The sequence below is a fragment of the Protomyctophum parallelum genome, assembly GCF_964188405.1.
Source record: "Protomyctophum parallelum genome assembly, chromosome: 4".
NCBI lineage: Eukaryota > Metazoa > Chordata > Actinopteri > Myctophiformes > Myctophidae > Protomyctophum > Protomyctophum parallelum.
The window spans coordinates 13,663,527-13,683,623 of NC_139700.1; the positions used below are offsets into that span (position 1 = coordinate 13,663,527).

At 44.5% G+C, this 20,097-nt stretch overlaps 1 protein-coding gene across 1 annotated transcript in view; it reads left to right on the forward strand.

The window, feature by feature from the left end:
* The window catches only part of LOC310857041 (copine-8-like), a gene marked incomplete at both ends in the record, with an annotated part of 115,656 nt that extends 103,706 nt beyond the window's left edge, over nucleotides 1-11,950 (forward strand). Inside the window, 4 exons of the mRNA XM_083762637.1 lie at nucleotides 3,006-3,108; nucleotides 4,277-4,334; nucleotides 5,915-5,988; nucleotides 11,741-11,950. Coding sequence (XP_083618763.1) covers nucleotides 3,006-3,108; nucleotides 4,277-4,334; nucleotides 5,915-5,988; nucleotides 11,741-11,950 — 445 coding nt within the window. The remainder of the gene's footprint in view (nucleotides 1-3,005; nucleotides 3,109-4,276; nucleotides 4,335-5,914; nucleotides 5,989-11,740) is intronic.
* Nucleotides 11,951-20,097: the final 8,147 nt, after the last annotated feature.

The window sequence follows — 20,097 nt, forward strand, 5'->3', positions numbered from 1 at the left end:
CATGCCACTAGGACACAGGACAGAGACAAGTGGGGGCCATGTAGCATGCCACTAGGACACAGGACAGAGACAGTGGGGGGCTGTAGCATGCCACTAGGACACAGGACAGAGACAGTGGGGGCTGTAGCATGCCACTAGGACATAGGACAGAGACAGTGGGGGCTGTAGCATGCCACTAGGACACAGGACAGAGACAGTGGGGGGCTGTAGCATGCCACTAGGACATAGGACAGAGACAGTGGGGGCTGTAGCATGCCACTAGGACACAGGACAGAGACAGTGGGGGGCTGTAGCATGCCACTAGGACATAGGACAGAGACAGTGGGGGCTGTAGCATGCCACTAGGACACAGGACAGAGACAGTGGGGGGCTGTAGCATGCCACTAGGACATAGGACAGAGACAGTGGGGGCTGTAGCATGCCACTAGGACACAGGACAGAGACAGTGGGGGGCTGTAGCATGCCACTAGGACACAGGACAGAGACAGTGGGGGGCTGTAGCATGCCACTAGGACATAGGACAGAGACAGTGGGGGCTGTAGCATGCCACTAGGACACAGGACAGAGACAGTGGGGGCCATGTAGCATGCCACTAGGACACAGGACAGAGACAGTGGGGGCTGTAGCATGCCACTAGGACACAGGACAGAGACAGTGGGGGCTGTAGCATGCCACTAGGACACAGGACAGAGACAGTGGGGGCTGTAGCATGCCACTAGGACACAGGACAGAGACAGTGGGGGCTGTAGCATGCCACTAGGACACAGGACAGAGACAGTGGGGGCTGTAGCATGCCACTAGGACACAGGACAGAGACAGTGGGGGCTGTAGCATGCCACTAGGACACAGGACAGAGACAGTGGGGGGCTGTAGCATGCCACTAGGACACAGGACAGAGACAGTGGGGGGCTGTAGCATGCCACTAGGACATAGGACAGAGACAGTGGGGGCTGTAGCATGCCACTAGGACACAGGACAGAGACAGTGGGGGCCATGTAGCATGCCACTAGGACACAGGACAGAGACAGTGGGGGCTGTAGCATGCCACTAGGACACAGGACAGAGACAGTGGGGGCTGTAGCATGCCACTAGGACACAGGACAGAGACAGTGGGGGCTGTAGCATGCCACTAGGACACAGGACAGAGACAGTGGGGGCTGTAGCATGCCACTAGGACACAGGACAGAGACAGTGGGGGCTGTAGCATGCCACTAGGACACAGGACAGAGACAGTGGGGGCTGTAGCATGCCACTTGGACACAGGACAGAGACAGTGGGGGCTGTAGCATGCCACTAGGACACAGGACAGAGACAAGTGTCCACCTGGACAACAAGAAGAAGAAGGATAAAAGCCGGTGAAAGCCGGAAGACACATCTCATCAACCATGACCCTCAACACAGGTGCACCACAAGGCTGCGTACTGAGTCCACTACTGTACTCTCTGTACACACATGACTGTGTAGCCACCCAGGAATCAAATTCGATTGTGAAGTTTGCAGATGACACGGCTGTGATTGGCCTGATTTCTGAGGGGAATGAGTCCCCCTACCTGGAGGAGGTGGAGAGACTGACTCACTGGTGTCAGGATAACAGTCTCCTCCTGAACACCAGCAAAACAAAGGAGATGATAGTGGACTTCAGGTTAAAGGGCAACAAGAACTACGCCCCCCTTAACATCAGTGGGACCACGGTGGAAAGGGTAACCTGTTTTAAATATCTAGGTGTACACCTGACTGAAGACCTGTCATGGTCAACCCAGACGAACGCTGTGGTGAAGAAGTCACGGCAGAGGCTGTACCATCTCAGACGCCTGAGATCTTTTGGAGTGTCTCCTCTTGCACTACACAACTTCTACACCTGCACCATAGAGAGCGTCCTGTCAGGAAACATCACAGCGTGGTATGGGAACTGTACGGTGCGAGACCAGCAAGCCCTGCAGAGGGTCGTCAGGATGGCGGGGAGGATCACAGGAGGCAGCTTCCCAGCCCTCCAGGAGATCTATACCAAGCGCTGCAGAACAAAGACCAAGCGGATCATGGAGGACAGTACCCACCCGGCTCATGGTCTGTTTGAGCTGCTGAAGTCCGGGGGAAGATACAGGATACACAAGGCTGTCCTGGAAAGACTGAGGAAAAGTTTCTTCCCCCAGGCCATTAGGATTTTAAATGATGACATGGACCTTGGGAGACGGGTAGTTTGAGTGCACGTTCGCACATACAACCCCCCCCCCCCCTCTCCCTTCACATGGACATGACATAATACCTCTATGGACATTATTTATTATTGTAGTCTAACTACATTTTATTATAGTCTGCTTTTTTAGGGTTGGAAGTGTTTTAAATGGTTTTTAGTTTTAGTTTTAGTCCTCTTGTCCTGTTTTACTGTTCACTGTTCTGTGGGGCTGACCTACATACATTTCACTGCATTTTAAAGATACTACTTTTTTAATATGTATGTGACAAATAAAGATTGATTGATTGATTGATTGAAGTGGGGGCTGTAGCATGCCACTAGGACACAGGTCAGGTTGCCTGGAGGAGGTTGTCTGTTGCAACATGATTCCAGATTACAACACTGATGATGTGTCCAAGTTTGTGCATCAGTAGATGTCCAGTCTTTGTATTCTGACACCTGTGAAATTAATTTAAAATATATAACATATTTTGTCTACTTCTATCACATGTATCTAAATAATATATTAGCATACCTTTGATATTTCTACATGTACAGTAGATTTGAACCATAGAAATATATAGTTGCCTGGCTTTTGAAATTACATAATGGCAGCCAAGCCTATGAACTTTTAACAAAAATCGAATGGCTGATGATGATGATGATAAGAGCACCCCTCACTTCACACGGGTGTGATCTTTGAATAGCCAAAGTACATTTTGAGAACTAATGTGCTGCTAAAAATCTAAAATGACACTTTGATGCTTCCCAGGTATACTGGGTCAGCCCTTGACCTTTCAACCTTAACCTCTCACCATATTGTCCATGTCAGGTATGCGTCATCAGTGACGGACGGCTCCCAATACTTCATCCTCCTCATCATCTCAGACGGCGTCATCACAGACATGGCACAGACCAAGGAGTCCATCGTCAACGTAGGAAATGCTTGTTACATTTGCTTTCACTTTCTTCCAATTCTCTCTCTCTCGCTCTCTCTCTCTCTCTCTCTCTCTCTCTCTCTCTCTCTCTCTCTCTCTCTCTATCTATATCTGCCACTTATGCTGACGACTTAACGCCTTAATGACTCTCTGTTTTAATTGGAGTGATCAAAGCTATTGCATCTAATGATATTTATGTGTGGATGCCGCTGTGAGTTGGACTAGCGTGAAATCACCAACATGGCCAACACACCAACCCCCCCTCCCCCATTTCATCTGAAATACTGTCCAATCATTTTAAATGTAAAAAGTGATCGTGTACTATAGCCCGAGGAGACTCACCCTTCGCATCTCTTCACTTTGTGCCTAATGACACAGTTTATGAAATGTAAAACGAAAAGTCATTTATTTCCCTTCCACCACCTACTGTCGTATTTCTGTCCCCTCTCGGCTGTGGATCTAATAAAAATTATATTACAAGGCAGTGGAAGAAGGCCGCAGCTCAGGGCACGAGGGAAATTTGAATCATTTATTATAAAACCGGCAACAACAACTATGGGTAGATTTAAACACGGGGCTGCTATGCAGACACTGTTACTGTACTGTAGAAGTGTGGGGCTGCTTCCAGAACTAGTTAGAACTAGATAAAGTGCCCCTCGGGCACAGGTCTCCACCAGGGCAGGTCAGGTTGTGGCCTCCTGGTGGCGCTATAATAGGCCAATGTGAAAAAGGTGCCATTTCTTCTTACGCCTTGGATGGCAATTGTATGATTTGAGGCATTTTGTTCCCCAGAAGCAAAGATTTGAGTCAAAAACGTTTGCTGTGAAAGCATATATTCAAAGATTTGTGCCACATTTTCACGTTCTTTAAAAAAATAGCAGATCTACAAGCTTGTAGCGCGGCACTCGGTGCCGCACTATCAACTTGTAGATCTGATATTTTTCAACAGCTAAAGTTTTAAATGATGGTTAAAGTGGCTAAACGCTATGTAGTGACACAGATGCGTTCCCGTCCTAAATGCGTTAAGTTGTGGTAACGTGTTGGGTTAGCTCTCTGTACTGTACGTCCTCCTGCCGTAGGTTAGATAAGGAGGACAGTGAGTATAGGCCTCATGCCTCCCCAGTGGATCTTCCATGGCATTCATTCTTTCCCCTCTCTTTTAAAGGCTGCCTCCCTGCCTATGTCGATTATAATTGTTGGGGTTGGACCAGCAGAATTTGATGGTATGTGAAGTGTGTGCTGCATGCACAGCATGCGTGTGCTTGTGTGCTTGTGTGTGTGTGTGTGTGTGTGTGTGTGTGTGTGTGTGTGTGTGTGTGTGTGTGTGTGTGTGTGTGTGTGTGTGTGTGTGTGTGTGTGTGTGTGTGTGTGTGTGTGTGTGTGTGTGTGTGTGTGTGTGTGTGTGTGTGTGTGTGTGTGTGTGTGTGTGCGCGCGCGTGCGTGCGCGTGCGTGCGCAAATATGCATCCGCCTCCATTTATAAATATGTTTGGGCATGAGCACGTGTGTTTGTGTGGGTTTATGTACATACGTGCACATGTGTGCACACAAGTGCGAGCATGTGTTTGTGTGCAAACAGTACATGTATTTGCATCTGGTAATCCCACAACTTCCCTCTCTGAGTCTGCTATCTCTTCTCACACATGGCTAGGTTCTTCTTCTATCCTTCTTTCCTTGACCCCTCTTCCATTATGCTTCCTTCCATTGTTGTGACCTCCCACGCCTGCCCTTGAATGTGTTGACTGAATAGGAACAATTCTCCAATTGTGAATCCATTCTGTTATGGGGACGAAGACCACACTCTTTAAGTAATTAGCCTGTTAAAGGCAGGCCCCATGCAGTGTTCATCATGCATGCCTACAGGACCAATGTGCACGCTTGCATGCTGCCGTTCCGCACATACACCCCACTAGCATACACTACACACACTCTAGCGTGTTTTCCCTCTGCCCATCACTGCTCGCTTGCCTGCCTGCCTGTCCAATAGCATGCCGGTTTACAACCCAGCTTGCCTTGCCTGTCCAATAGCATGCCGGCTTACAACCCTTCTTCACGCTTGGCGACATCCTGCGTGTTCGTTCACATCAATGGCTTTGACAACATTGCACAGAAATGTGGAAATGTAATGCTCACTCGACGCTCCCTCTCTCTCTCTCTCTCTCTCTCTCTCTCTCTCTACCACCCCCTTCAAATAGCATGCAAGCTTCAGCGATTCTAAGCTTTAATCATATGGCCTGTTAACCTTGTGTCATGTTTACGCAGTGACAGAGTTGTTGTGTGTGTGTGTTTGTGTGTTTGTGTGTGTGTGTGTGTGTGTGTGTGTGTGCGTGCGTGCGTGCGTGCGTGCGTGCGTGTGTGTGGGCAGTGTTGATTTTGACAGCAAATTTTGATTTTAGTTTTAGTCAGTCTTTTGAATAGTTTTAGTCACATTTTAGTCACCTGGAATGTTTTAGTCAACTAAATATCATAAGATTTTAGTCGACTAAATCTACAGTTGATTTTGTCAACGCGTTGTGAGCTTGATAATGATCTTAAATTAGCTTAAAATTATCTCTTGTCCACTAGTCCACTAGTCCCTCCCTAATATTTTAGTCTAGTTTTTATTTGTTGACAAAATTGTCCGTATATTTAGTCTTAGTTTTAGTCATCATCAGCTTGCCTTTAGTTTCCATTTAGTTTTCGTCCGTGAAAAAAGGTAGTCGACGAAAAAAATCGTCATAGTATTAGTATTAGTCGACGTACTCAACACTGCTGTGAGTGTGTGCTCTATATGACCCATGACTCTTTCTGTCTCTCTCCCTCAGAGATGATTGAGCTGGACGGCGACGAGGAGAGGATCTCGTCCCAGGGGCGATATGCAGAGCGGGACATCGTTCAGGTAAATAGGCCCAGGGGCGATATGCAGAGCGGGACATCGTTCAGGTAAATAGGCCCAGGGGCGATATGCAGAGCGGGACATCGTTCAGGTAAATAGGCCCAGGGGCGATATGCAGAGCGGGACATCGTTCAGGTAAATAGGCCCAGGGGCGATACGCGGAGCGGGACATCGTTCAGGTAAATAGGCCCAGGGGCGATACGCGGAGCGGGACATCGTTCAGGTAAATAGGCCCAGGGGCGATACGCAGAGCGGGACATCGTTCAGGTAAATAGGCCCAGGGGCGATATGCAGAGCGGGACATCGTTCAGGTAAATAGGCCCAGGGGCGATATGCAGAGCGGGACATCGTTCAGGTAAATAGGCCCAGGGGCGATATGCAGAGCGGGACATCGTTCAGGTAAATAGGCCCAGGGAAGATATACGTGGAGAGGGTAAAAAGCAGTGGTGGAAAATAACCAAGTACATTTACTTAAGTATGTGCTTAAAGGGGAATACCACTAATTTTCAACATTTACTATGACATTAATATACCTTAGAGCTGTTGTGTGGAAAAAGTCCCCCCATTCTGTGTTGAAAATGAGCATTTCCAATTTCCAATACTTGTACTTGTACTACAATTATTTGAAAACTTTAGTTACTAGTTACTTTGATTATTATTACAAAACATACATTAGCCACTTCAGCCCTATATACAGGGCTGCACATAAGTGGTGCGCCACCGCGCATGCGTCGTCAAAATTCTAAATGCGCTTTTTTGATTGATTGATTGAAATATTTATTAACAGTTTGTAGAATTTACAGTACATTTTAAGCACAAACTCAATACAAAGACTGTCAACTGTGAGTGGACGACCCAATTAAGCATTACACTTGTTTACAACAGGGTCCACATTGTTCAATTCATCAAAACATTTAAAGACATACAACCATTTAGAGACATACAAATAGACATTTCTATGTAGCTAAAGAACAGAACAGGAATTCATCATATGGGAAGCAAAAAAGGGAAAATATACAAGCACTGGGAAAATATACAATATACAGTGAGGGAAATGGGGTGGGGGGGATTCAGATTTTACAGAGGCCAGTTTCGAATTGCAGCCATCCGTAGGTGCCCTTTGAGAGCGGTTTTGAAGGAGTCAAGGGATTCACATGTCTTAATGACTGTTGGTAGGGCGTTCCACATTTTGGTGGCATAGGAGCGAAAAGAATTTAGTCCCTTGTTTGTGCCGAATCTGGGTTGTACATGGTTTGTTGCACTCCCTCTGGTGTTGTGGGTGTGGACTTCGTTTACATTAAGGAAGTATTTAGACAGGTACATGGGTATCTTGGTGGTGTATCGAATCTTGTGGACCAGACCCATTGCAAGATGCTGTACTCTGTCGACGACCCTAAGCCATCCCAGCCTGTCAAAGTGGGCAGGGGTGAGGTGGGTTCGGGGGGTGAGGCCAAGTAGGAGCCTGACCAGTTTGTTTTGGGAGGTCTGGAGCCTTGTTTTAAGGGCCTTTGAGGTGCTGTGGTACCAAGAGGTGGATGCATAGTCAAAGAAACCTTGTACGAGGGCTCCTGTTAAGGTCTTCAAGGTGTTTTTGCTGACCAGTGAGGAGATCCTGTAAAGGAATCTTGTTCTTTGATTGACTTTTTTGATTACGTTGGTGGCCATTTTATCACCGGAAAGATTAGCCTCCAGGATGGAACCTAGGTAGGTAATTTGATCTTTTCGTGTGATAATATTGTCACCCACTCTAACCAAGAAGCCATCTGCCTTGCTGAGTTTACTATTTGATCCGAAGAGGATGGATTCAGTTTTTCCCAGGTGTAAGGATAGTTTGTTATCAGCGAGCCAGGTGCAGATTCTACCGAGTTCAGAGCTGAGGGTCTTTTCAACCTGCAGTTTGTTCCTGTCCGAGACCAGCAGTGCTGAGTCATCTGCGAACAGGAACAAGTTGCAGTCACAAGCTGAAGTCATGTCGTTAACATAAATTAGGAACAGTAAAGGCCCTAGTATGCTTCCTTGTGGGACACCACAGCTCACTGGGAGGGGAGGGGACAGTGTTCCGTTCACCTCCACCATCTGTTCTCTCCCCTCCAGGTAGGATTGCATCCAGCTCACTGATGTGCTATCAAAACCAATAGCTTTAAGCTTGTTAACCAGTATGGAGTGGTTCACGGTGTCAAAAGCCTTTTGGAGGTCCAGCATGACCATGCCGCAGTATTTTCCAGCATCCACCTCGTGTTTGATGTGATCGCTCAAATAGAGGAGGCATGTGTCAGTGGAGTGGGATGTTCTGAAACCAGATTGGAACTCGTACAGCAATTTATTTGTGGCAAGATACTTTTCAACCTGTTCATAGACTATTTTTTCCATCACTTTCGAGATGGAGCTTAGAATAGAAATAGGGCGGTAGTTGCCGGGTTCTAATTTACTCCCTTTTTTGTACAAGGGGGTTACTTTGGCCAGTTTAAAATCTTGGGGGACCTGTCCCTGTTTGATGGAGAGGTTAACTATGTGGGTGATGACTGGAGCTATGGAAAAGGCTGAGTCTCTGAGAAATTTGGAGGGGATATTGTCATGGCCAGTGGCCTTGTGGGGTTGGAGGGCACTCAGTTTTTTAAGTACCTCCTCGGTTGTTACCATTGCCATTTTAAAATCATCTTTACAAACACCAAGGTTTTTGTAGAAGGCTTTGATGTGCTCTACACCAAAACACCCAGAGTGGGAGGGCAGTTTGCTAACCAGCTTTGTTGCAATGTTTGTAAAGAAGATGTTCAAGTGGTTGGCTACATCGAGTTTGTCAGTGATGAGGGTGTTATTCGATTTGATGTTTATGTTAGTAAACCTGGTTTTTAGTTTCCGACCACAGCCTAGTTGGTTGTTTAGTAACTTCCATAGCTCCCGAGGATTGTTTTTGATTTCCTCGGCTTTATCATTGATAAAGTTACATTTGGCTGATTTGGTCATGGCAATTACACCGTTTCTTAGCTTGTTACACTGGGCTTTTAGGTTGTGCAGTTTGGTTTGGTGATCACTGTCGAAGCGCTTGCACTTGGCTAGTTTGGACTTGCATTTAAGAAGTCAATCAAGCGCCGGGAAGCGCTTCTGCGTACCAACAGCCGGGGCCGCCTAGAATGATTATTATGGCCAGAATACTAGTAAATTCTGTGGCGAGAGCATTTTCCACCGAATGCCACTCAAAGTGGCTACTGGCCAATCACAGCACGTCTTGCACAAGTGCATTGGCCATTGTGGCCAATCACGTCCTTACTCAAAAGGGGGAGGATTCCATGCTGCTTTCTGCTGGGAGCCTGGGAGGAGGCGGAGGGCGGTTGACAGGAAAACCTGACACAAATAGTTTTGTCTTCTCCGTTTCAGATAGCAAACTACTGTAGTCCCCGGTGTAAAAGGGCATGCTTTGGATGCTTTGCACTCTTCCCATTTGCAGCTGTGCTTGTGTTTGTTTTCCGGCTACTGGAGCAGCATGGTTGCTCGTGTGCGATGCCGTCTCAGAACCCGAATCCGAGGCAGAAACCATATTAGCGTCTCTCACAGCCTAGGCACCGGCCACCGACTTTTTACGGGTACTAATGTATTTTATAATAAAAACAACTTAATACTTCCTAAGGATAATATGAGCATCAAAGCAATATTTAGATTTTTTATTATTTTGTATTTAAATAACCAATCTACTAGCTCACAACGTGTCGCAACACGTTGTGAGCTAGTAGATTGGTTTTTGCACAGTACACATGAGCATTTGCGCCTGTCGTAGACATGCGCAGAGCAAGTTCAGTCAGGGAACCTCAGTCAGCGCGCCGGCTGTTAATTGGGCCACCGCAGCATCACGCTCTCATCCACATGATTCACTCAGCCAATCACACACTCACCCCATCTCATACCGGCTACTTGAACCAGAGGTTTGCATTCCTCTGCCTTCTTGCTTGCTTACTGCTGCTGTATCAGCGTGCTGCTGTCATACAACCGGCGCTCAATTCTGCTTGCTTACTGCTGCTGTATCAGCGTGCTGCTGTCATACAACCTGCGCTCAATTCTGCTGCTGCTATACTGTATACCCGTGCTGCTGTATACAAGTGCTCACCCACCTCCACCCCAGCTACCACCTGTCGTTTTGGATCTACTGTTTAGGTACGGGGGATTCAGAGTCCCTATGGTTGGGACTGATGCGCTTGACCTGAGTACCTAAAAAGCAGATCCAATACATCGCCAAACCATAATAAATATATTGCATTGATTATCTTATATTCAATAAATATATATATATTACATCCTCCTTGAGTTGTCTGACTGAACTACAGATTTTGTCCAAACATCACGCAAATTGGTACACAGTCTCTCTAGAGCCATTCAACGAAACCGGTCTTTCAGATTTCTCAGACTCCATCCTGATTTACTTTTGTTGCCCTTTTATCCAACCACCAAATGAAGGCAAGCTGCAATGTCCTACATTCCTATCCTGGTGGAGACCTGTGCCCAGAAGGGCACATTTCATCCCTCTTTTATCCATCCGGCGAGACGGGTCGCCGCATTTTAGGAGCACCAAGAAACTCCTCCAGGGGCTCCTCTGAGTACTAGTCCAAAAGAGTTGTGTGCAGCCCTGCCTATATACATTTCTGCCATTTGAAAATAGCTGATCTACAAGCTCACAATGCGTCACGATGCGACACATATTTTCAAAAAGATTTTATACATTTGAAAACTTGAAATGAGACATTCTGCATAATGAGTACATTTGGAATTGTGGACTTTTTTTTGAGTATTTCTAAATTACAGTATTGATACTTTTCCTTAACCCATTCTGACCGGGCACCCATTTTGGTGTCGGCATCATGCCGTGCTTTAGCTATTGAAAAATAGCAGATCTACAAGCTCATATCGCGCCACCGAGTGGCGCGATACGAGCTTGTAGGTCTGCTATTTTTTTGAAAAATCGAAGAGCGACTGACATTTTTAGAATCTGATCTCAGGTCAGAATGGGTTCATCAGACCAGTGTGTGTCCGGCGGAAACCTTGTATGAATCTGATCTCAGGTCAGAATGGGTTAAGTAAAACAATTGAGTACTTTTTCCACCACTGGGTACAAGGCACAGTGGCACAGTTGGGCTGATGACAGTGTGGTTGCTCAGTCAGCAGAATGCTACGTCTGCAGAGAACACAGCAGTGTGATTAATGAGGAGAAAAGGTCACATTCAAGGACTACGTACCGTCTGTTGCACTGTTAAAACCCTGAGTGTTCATTACATTTTCTGCCCCTTTCTCTCTCCCTTATTATCTTTTCCCTGTTTGTCCCTGCTGTCTTCTTTCTATCTCCGCATTCTCTTTCCCGCAACTCCTTTCCTGTTCTCCAATCCAGAGGGAGTTCAGCAAACCACGTGCAACCCAGATTCGGCCCAAACAAGGGATTCAATTAATTTAGCTTCCTATGCCACTAAAATGTGGAACGCCCTACCAACAGCCATTTAGACATGTGAATCCCTTGACTCCTTCAAAACCGCTCTCAAACTACGGACGGCTGCAAATCGAAACTTGCCCCCGTAAATAAAGTCTGAGTCCCCCACCCCTTTCTCCCCATAGTGTACATGTTTTTCCCATTTTTACCTATTTCTTTATCTGATGATTTCTTGTTTTTTATAGAAGTGTATATTTGTATGTCTCTAAATGTTCTGATGAATTGAAAATGGTGGACCCTGTTGTAAACTGTGTAATGTAACTCCTCTCCTCCCCCCCACCCCCCCAGTTCGTACCGTTCAGGGATTACGTCGACCGGCGGGGTAATCACATCCTGAGCATGGCCCGTCTGGCCAAGGAGGTCCTGGCCGAGATCCCTGACCAGTTCCTGTCCTACATGAGGACCAGGGGGATCAAACCAGGCCTGTTGCCACCTCCCTACACCGCCTACACCCCCGCCGTGCACCCCCTCCTCACCAGACGGGTAAGCCGTATCTGAACGCCAACACGTCCTGTCCTCCCCGTGTGGCCGTACTCTGCTCTGCTACTTCTTCCTTCTCTTTGCCTAGTGGATCTGGGAGGAGCAGAACCTTTGACTCGCTCTCTCTCTCTCCACGTTCCACCTCGTCGTCGAAGGTGTGGGTTACGTAATGAAGTGGACACTCTTGACTGAAGTGGCTGCTTGGCTGGTTTATGGAGGTGGGACCGGGACGTCCTCTCAAAGGTCAGCCAGCGGTCCAAGTTCAACCAAATGGACCCGTGGTTAGAAGCAATGTAAAAAACCTTACTTGAGAGACTGTACATCAGTCGTTTCTACTTCAGTCTTCTTCTCTGCCCCAGGTCACACTCTCTCTCTCTCTCTCTCTCTCTCTAAATGTTTACAAACTTGAGGACTGAAATGAGCATTTCTTTCTGGCATTTTTGTGCCGGCTCGATGGGAATGGGAAGCTGTCAGAATCTAAAAATGTTTTTTGGTGACTGGTGGTTGAGCTTGTAAAGAAGAGGTCATTTCCACCGGAAGCCTCATCATCCTTCCTAATGGCGTGTGCAGTGTGTTGTTGTTGTTGTTATTTCTAAATGGAGCATGATAGTTTTTTATAAAGCATGCACTCTTGTCCTGCACTCAGGGCTGTGTCATCAACCCCCCCCCCCCCCCCCAACACCCCCCATCCACACACACCTTGCATTAAACCCAGACCACGCCCCTCCTAACTAAAACCATAACTGTATCCCCACCATGTACGAACCATTTCCTGGTCATTTTCTGCTCTCCCAAACGGGACTTGGGAGAGCAGCAGTCTTGTCGGATCATTATTATTACAGCAGGGACTCCACCAGCCTTATATTCTCTTTTTAACACAGTATACCGTTGGTCTCCACCAGAGGTTCTGGAACACAGATCTCCAAGCCCATGAGTCAAAAGCACCAAGTTTCTAGTCTCTACACCACCAATGACTGTGTGTTGTGTTGTTTTCTTGGCATTGATTTAATAATGCTGTTTCAAGCAGTGTTGATTTTGATAGTACATTTTTATTGTTTATTTATTATTATTTATTATTACATAGTCTTTTGAATAGTTTTCATTTAGTTTTCGTCACATTTTAGTCACCTGGAATGTTAGTTCCAGGTGACTAGTTAGTTAGTCTAGTTTTAGTCGACTAAATATCAGATTTTAGTCGACTAACTACAATTGATTTAGTCGACTAAAATGTATTCTGGCGGGCCTTAATGCCGTCGTAATTACTGATTTTACACTTTCTGTAAATAGCCGATCTTCAAGCTCACAACGCGTCGATCTTGTAGATCTGCTATTTTCAGCATGTAACCAAGTGTAAAATGTTATCTTTGTTGGCCAAATTGTAAGACTGGTAAATATATTTAGTCTTAGTTTTCATTTAGTTTCCATTTAGTTTTCGTCAGTGGAAAAAGGTAGTCGACAAAAAGGTTTTCTCATAGTTTTTTAGTCGACGAAATCAACACTGGTTTCAAGAAGCATTTCATTTAGCTTAGTTGAGTCTCTACCTCTCACTCCATGTGTCAGAGTTGCCATTATATTGTTGGAACTGACGACATGTCAGTGGCGTGTTATTTCATTTCTCACAACATGACATTCACGTATTCTCGCATTATACAAAATAGTGCCCAACTATTATGTGGAGATTCTGGAGAAATATAGTACTTTGTGCTAACCTAAAAAAAGGTTAACCATGGGACTGAGGAAGAATGGCTGGTCTTATAACCTTTTTGTAAATGCATATGAGTCACTTCAGATCAATGTGAAATCATTGCTATGTTGAATTTCTTTTCCATGCACTGTTTTATTTCTTTGTCCCAGTAGTCCTGTAATTGTAGCTTAATGGACGTGAAATTAGCAATTTAATTAGCATATACTGTATACAGTACTGTAGCTTCTTTCCATTTCCTTTCTTGTTTTTACAGTTGAAGTTGTAGTACCCAAACTAAGCACTGTCACTTTTAGCCAATAAGTTCCAGGGTGAGACACTGAATGCAACTGACCCCTGTGGACGCGAACATGTACAAAACACAAACTGTACAACAAGATGTAACATTACATTATACATCAAACAAAGCACAAACCGTTTCATTTTAAGAACAGATATGACCACTGTAACCTGACAGCCCCGTACTTTTCTACTCATTGTACAATGCATCTGTGAGCTACAAAACCACAGCAGTATTTTATACTGTCAAGTAGCCAATGCAAGGGAACGTTTACATTTTTTTTTTATGTACGCCTCAAAAGTATATTCTATTTATTGGTGTTGCTTAATTGAGGTGAAGAAACAAAAGCCTTTCTTACACATTTATACACTGTATACAGTTATTTGCATTTTATGGGTGTCTTTGTACATGTATACATGTTGTAATGCTGCTTACCTTTGGCCATATTTAGCGTGCCATTACTTGTCTTTTTATGAGAGGGCCTGTAATCATATTTAAATCATGACTAACAGGCCTTATACATGTTTATATCTGAGTTAATCATATTTAAATCATGAACGACAGGCCTGAACTTTATTTAATTACAATAAATAGTGGATCATGGTAAATTCAGGGGTGAAAACACAGCTATTACGTTATAATGTTATGATGGGTTTGTATAGGAATGTGTAAAGTGAATATCAAATATCTAAATTATACTGAATCAAGCAACTTAAAAACTGTTGGGTTTCTGGTACAGATGGTTTGCACAGTGTAGCACGGGTTTGACCACTGGATGGTAGTAGCAGATCAAACTAGTTTGTGGCGGATCAAATTGGATCATTCTGCTTGTCAGGATGAAGTGAAGTCAACTTCAGGGACTTTGTGCTCTGCTGAAAAAAGACTGCTTAATTTATTTATCACAACAAGATGTCAACCCCATCTCACACCCACGCGCTTGTACGGTGTATACATTCTGTATAATATGAAACATGCATGAAACTTATATAACAAAGAGAAGCTGGGGGATGGGGAGACAGTGTTTGGCAGTAAAGAGAGTATTTTTTAGGCAAACAGAACATTCATTTTTTATGAAATACCCCCACACTCACTATTAAAAATCCAAGTCATACTCGTGTGCTCATTATGGTGTATAATATTATGGCGACACATGAACTAATCTCTGGCGTGTGTGGATTCGCCCTCAGGGAGAAATAAATAAATGCTCATCGCAGAGAAAGCCTGTGAAGTTGCGCACGAGGAAAGGGGTTCATACTGTATATATACAGTAGACAGATATTTTGTCACATGTAATTGCAATGTGGCTTGTAACAGCCATCCCCACTTGTTCGCTGTAGTGTAGGAGTAACTATTTGTAGTGGAGGGAACTACGAGGCGAGGGTGTGTGTTGGCATGTTGTAGCGTATAGGGCATAGCAGTGACGTCCATTTTGTTGTGCCACAGATGGAAACCCCATTCATCTTTCCATAGAGATTTCCGAATATATTTGTATGAATTATTTTAAGACTGGAACCAAGCCATCTGCAGCATTTGATTCTATATCCAAAAATACTTGAATATTAAATTATATTATACACTATATTCAATGAATATCTTCTTCTTTTTTTTGCAGTTTTCAAATATCTTTTGGTTCCAGGCTAAAATAATTCTCTATACATCCTCTATACATTTTCATCTCACCATTTTGTAACCTAGTGCCAATTGCCTAAGCTGTAATCCTGGGCGCTACTCTCCCTCTACCAACCTGGGGAGAGCCCCGAACTGAGCTCCTGCAATGCTTCCTTCAATGCATGAGGAGTGAGCAGGCCGCTTCTTATCACCTGACAGGGGGAGTTTCCCTGGTAGGACTTAACGTGTGGAAGGAACACGTTATTCCAACCAGTTCCTTTCTCCTCCCTGATCTCTATGGGAAAAAAATATGTTTCTTTTTATCTGTGGAAATCAAATCAAATCAAATCAAACTTTATTTATAGAGCACGTTTTAAAACAACCAAGGTTGACCAAAGTGCTGTACATCAGTGGCAAAACAGAGAACAGGCAAGAGAACACAGAATATAAATGAGAAACACAATAACAAATGACAAAAATATAAGCATGAAAGCATAAAATGGACTCAGTGGAAAGACCACATAATGGCCGCCACTGCTATGCTCTATAGACAAATCCATGGAGCAGTGCCCTGTAGGCCAGGTGTAGGCAATCAGTGCTGCTTTGTAAAGCTGCACTTAACCACGGCTATGGACGCGCCCAGGGCACCCCTCCATGGATTTGTCTATAAATGGATGGAGAGCGAGTGCATTTTCCGGCAGCGGCATCAACCGCGGAGTCGCTGCCAATTAACGACAACAGGCAGTTGGAATCAGTCCAACACACTAACCCAGACCCTAACCCTAACCTCACAGGGAAGACACGGGTGATTTTCAACCGGCAGCGCATGTCACTGCAGTTGCGGCGTCGGCCACCAAATGGACCGGCACTGTCGCGGAACGGAGCGTCATAATCCCCCCCCACCTTCCCCGGCGGATGCCACCCCTCCCCCCGGCAGCACCATGGCTGATTGGCCGGTGCCGGAGAATGCACTCGCTCCTCCTGGATAAATGCAGTGTTGATTTTGACAGCACATTTTGATTTTAGTTTTAGTCAGTCATAGTCTTTGGAATGAAACTTAGTCTAGTTTTAGTTGACTAAATATCATATGATTTTAGTCGACTAAATCTACAGTTGGTTTTTGTCGACACCTTGATGGTGTCGTAATGCCTGATTTTACACTTGGTTGCATGCTGAAAATAGCTGATCTACAAGCTCACAATGCGTCGCAGCGCAACGTGTTGTGAGCTTGTATATCAGCTATTTTGAGCCTGCAACCAAATACACAATGACTTGTCTGTCTGTCTGTCAGACATTTTAGTCTAGTTTTTATTTGTTATTTGTTAATATATTTAGTCTCAGTTTTAGTCATCGTAGCTTAGTTTTTATATAGTTTTCGTCAGTGAAAAAAGGTAGTCGACAAACATTTTTCGTCATAGTTTTGTCGACGAAATCAATACTGGATAAATGAGCACCTTGGCACGCCCACATTGTCATCACCAGTTGCAATATACGTGATTTTGCTCATGATGATGAATATCCTACTTGTTATTTTTAAATATATATAGATACCATATATATAAATATAGCATGCATCATGTTTGCATGTATCGTTTATTCTAAATGAACGATGCACCAGTGGAAACAAATTGTACTGTATGACATTATTGTGTATTTCTTTCAGAGTACTAGGAAAGGTCATTTCTGCCTTAAAACTATTTTACAGATCAATCTCAGAATTGTGCAATGCCTTGGAATTATTATTATTATTATTATTATATTTTGTAACTACTACATTCCCACAAAATCATATATTTCATGCATATCTTACAAATTACAGTATACAAAACATTGTCCCAAATCTATATTTTACAAATGTATATTTTGGTCCCTATAAATGTGTATTCAGCTTTATCAGACTATTACATCCTTCAGTTTTCACAATAAAATAAGAAATATTTAGGTTGTTATTTGTATTTTTTGAAACACGAGTTATAATTTACAGTATACACTACAGTGTGAGGAGTGGCTCCATTGGTTGAAATAATGTGAGCTCCCAGCTACACAGAACAAGCTGCCGAGCCAGCCAGACGGGATTAATGCCTCATAGTCACCATCCTAGTTCTTCAAAGAAAGCTTCCTGCCCTTGAGGTCAGTGGCTCCAAGACACATTTCAATATGGGGCTTAATAATATTATATGGAGCAGAAGAATATTGTTTTATAACAATATTCCTTTATAAAAAAATGTTATTTTGACTGGTATAGTGTTAAATCATAATTTGTTTTGGTTTGGTTTATTTTGTTTCCAAATTCCCCCATCTTTTTATAGTCCCCAACCCTATACTGTTTGGTCTGGGGAGGGTGAATCAAACTGCAGGATTCTCCACAGTGGTGGGCACACTGGGCAGACAACCTTACCCCTGTTGGAATGAATAGTGTCGTACTTTGCTTTAGTGGAAGCTGGTACACCAGTCATTTTAATTACCTCATTTCAAATCAATTTGTTTTCTAAGCCAACACTTTGGATATCAAAACAGTAATGCTGCCAGCCCGGTCTCACCCAAACACAGTGAAATAGCACGGATTGGCAATTCCGTACAAACACGCCTAGAAAACCTAAAAATCCGCACATATTATACACTACTACTGTTTTGACCGGAGGCGTGGCTTTCACTAGTATGTACGGAATTGCCAATCTGTGCTATTTCACCTTGTTTTTGTGAGACCTGGTTGATGCTACAGTAGCAACTCTGACAGATACTCATAAGAGCATTCCTAAAACTGCCACTAAAGTACAGAGTAAACGTTAATGTCTAAAACTTGCATTTAAACTGTGTAACTTTGTAATTATCACAATTACAGTACCACTATTTAGCTCATGCTACAATGACTCGCAAGTAAGGCAAAATTGGCATGTTTTTCACTTATCAAAAATATCAGCATTTGAGTGTTGAGTGGACCGTCAATAAACTAAAGCAAAGCTAGTGATCAGTCAGTGTGATTGGAAGGTTGTGTCATTTTGACTTCGTTTGGAATTGATTGTTTTAGCAAAGTACTCTTAAATACATTTATTTTTGGTGATACCTGTATTGCACTCTGAGGTTTGTCACAGGTCAGCACAGGTTTTTACTGTGTGGGAAGTCACAAAGATTGACTGTTGATGACTATTTCTGCAACAAATGTCAATTCTTAAATAAATATTCATATCAAAGCAATTCTGCCCTGTCTTTATTTGTCCTCCATACTGGGGTTGGTCGCTTCAAATCGTCCATGAAGGAGTGGCAGACCAGCATGCCAGTGTGGCGAGCCTGAGCAGACTGCCTGCCGACCACATAATCGCCACCTGTCCTCTGTACAGACCTCCTTCAAAGGCTGGCCTCTTCCATGTGGGACCAGAGACAAGAGCGTGGCTCTGCGACACTGAGCTGGACATATGACGATGATACACGAAAGAAGAAGTAGAGACTGACACGAAACGGGGAGATAGATGATAGATGTAGACACTGAAATCAAAGCCCCCATGTTTGTGTCAAATAAAAAGCTAAATCTGATGAGGCAGGGGTAGAAATTAATGCAGTTGGGTTTTCACCCGTGTGTGTGTGTACTGTGTGTGTGTGTGTGTGTGTGTGTGTGTGTGTGTGTGTGTGTACTGTGTGTGTGTACTGTGTGTGTGTGTGTGTGTGTGTGTGTGTGTGTGTGTGTGTGTGTGTGTGTGTGCGTGCCTGCGTGTGTGTACCTGTCCATGTCTAATCTTGAAAACTACTAGGCCAATTAGTGTCACATTTCTTTTACATCATGCCAGCAGGCCCATGCGTGCGTGCATGCTCATCATGCCAGCAGGCCCAGGAACTCATGTTTGTCCAGAAGGAACAGAGGGTTTTTAAGTGTCCTCCCCAACATTGTCAAGAACCCACCATCCCTCCAGGCTATAGGATAGGCTACATGTATGTCTGTCTCTCTGTCTCTGTCTCTGTCTCTCTCTCTCTCTCTCTCTCTCTCTCTCTCTCCACGGTCAAGGCAAATGGCCGCCCATCCTGGAGCCGGGGTCTGCTTGACGTTTCTACCAGCTTTGTCATTGCCAATGTCGCAGAACGTTTTTACCCAGTGTGGGACAATGTCTGGTCTTTGCTCTATACGTAATGCATGTACTGTATGTAGTCTTGAGACAACTTGTGATTTGGATTTGGCACTATAATGAAAATTTAATTGCCCACAGATTTGTCTCCATATACAGCCTGGCATTCTGGTTGGATAATTGACATATCCTTTATCATATGCCTTCCCCCCCCATTGCCCCCGTGCATGGTCATACACAACAAACAACCCCCAAACAGTGTCAAGGCATGCCCCAGACAGACGGAGGGAGGCACTAATTCACGCTCTACTGAGCACACTTTCCTAGCCACAGGTCTAGAACATGTGCATGTGTGCAATGTGGCAACCGTCATTAGTCGCACTGTGTGACGTGAGAACTACTGATTTAGAAGGCATTTGTAGAATCGGTCTTAATGGGTTTATTTCTGCTTCCGTCTATTCCCCTCAGAAACAGCAGGGAAGGAGCAACGCTAGCAAGAACATGCAGGGCTACTTTGGAG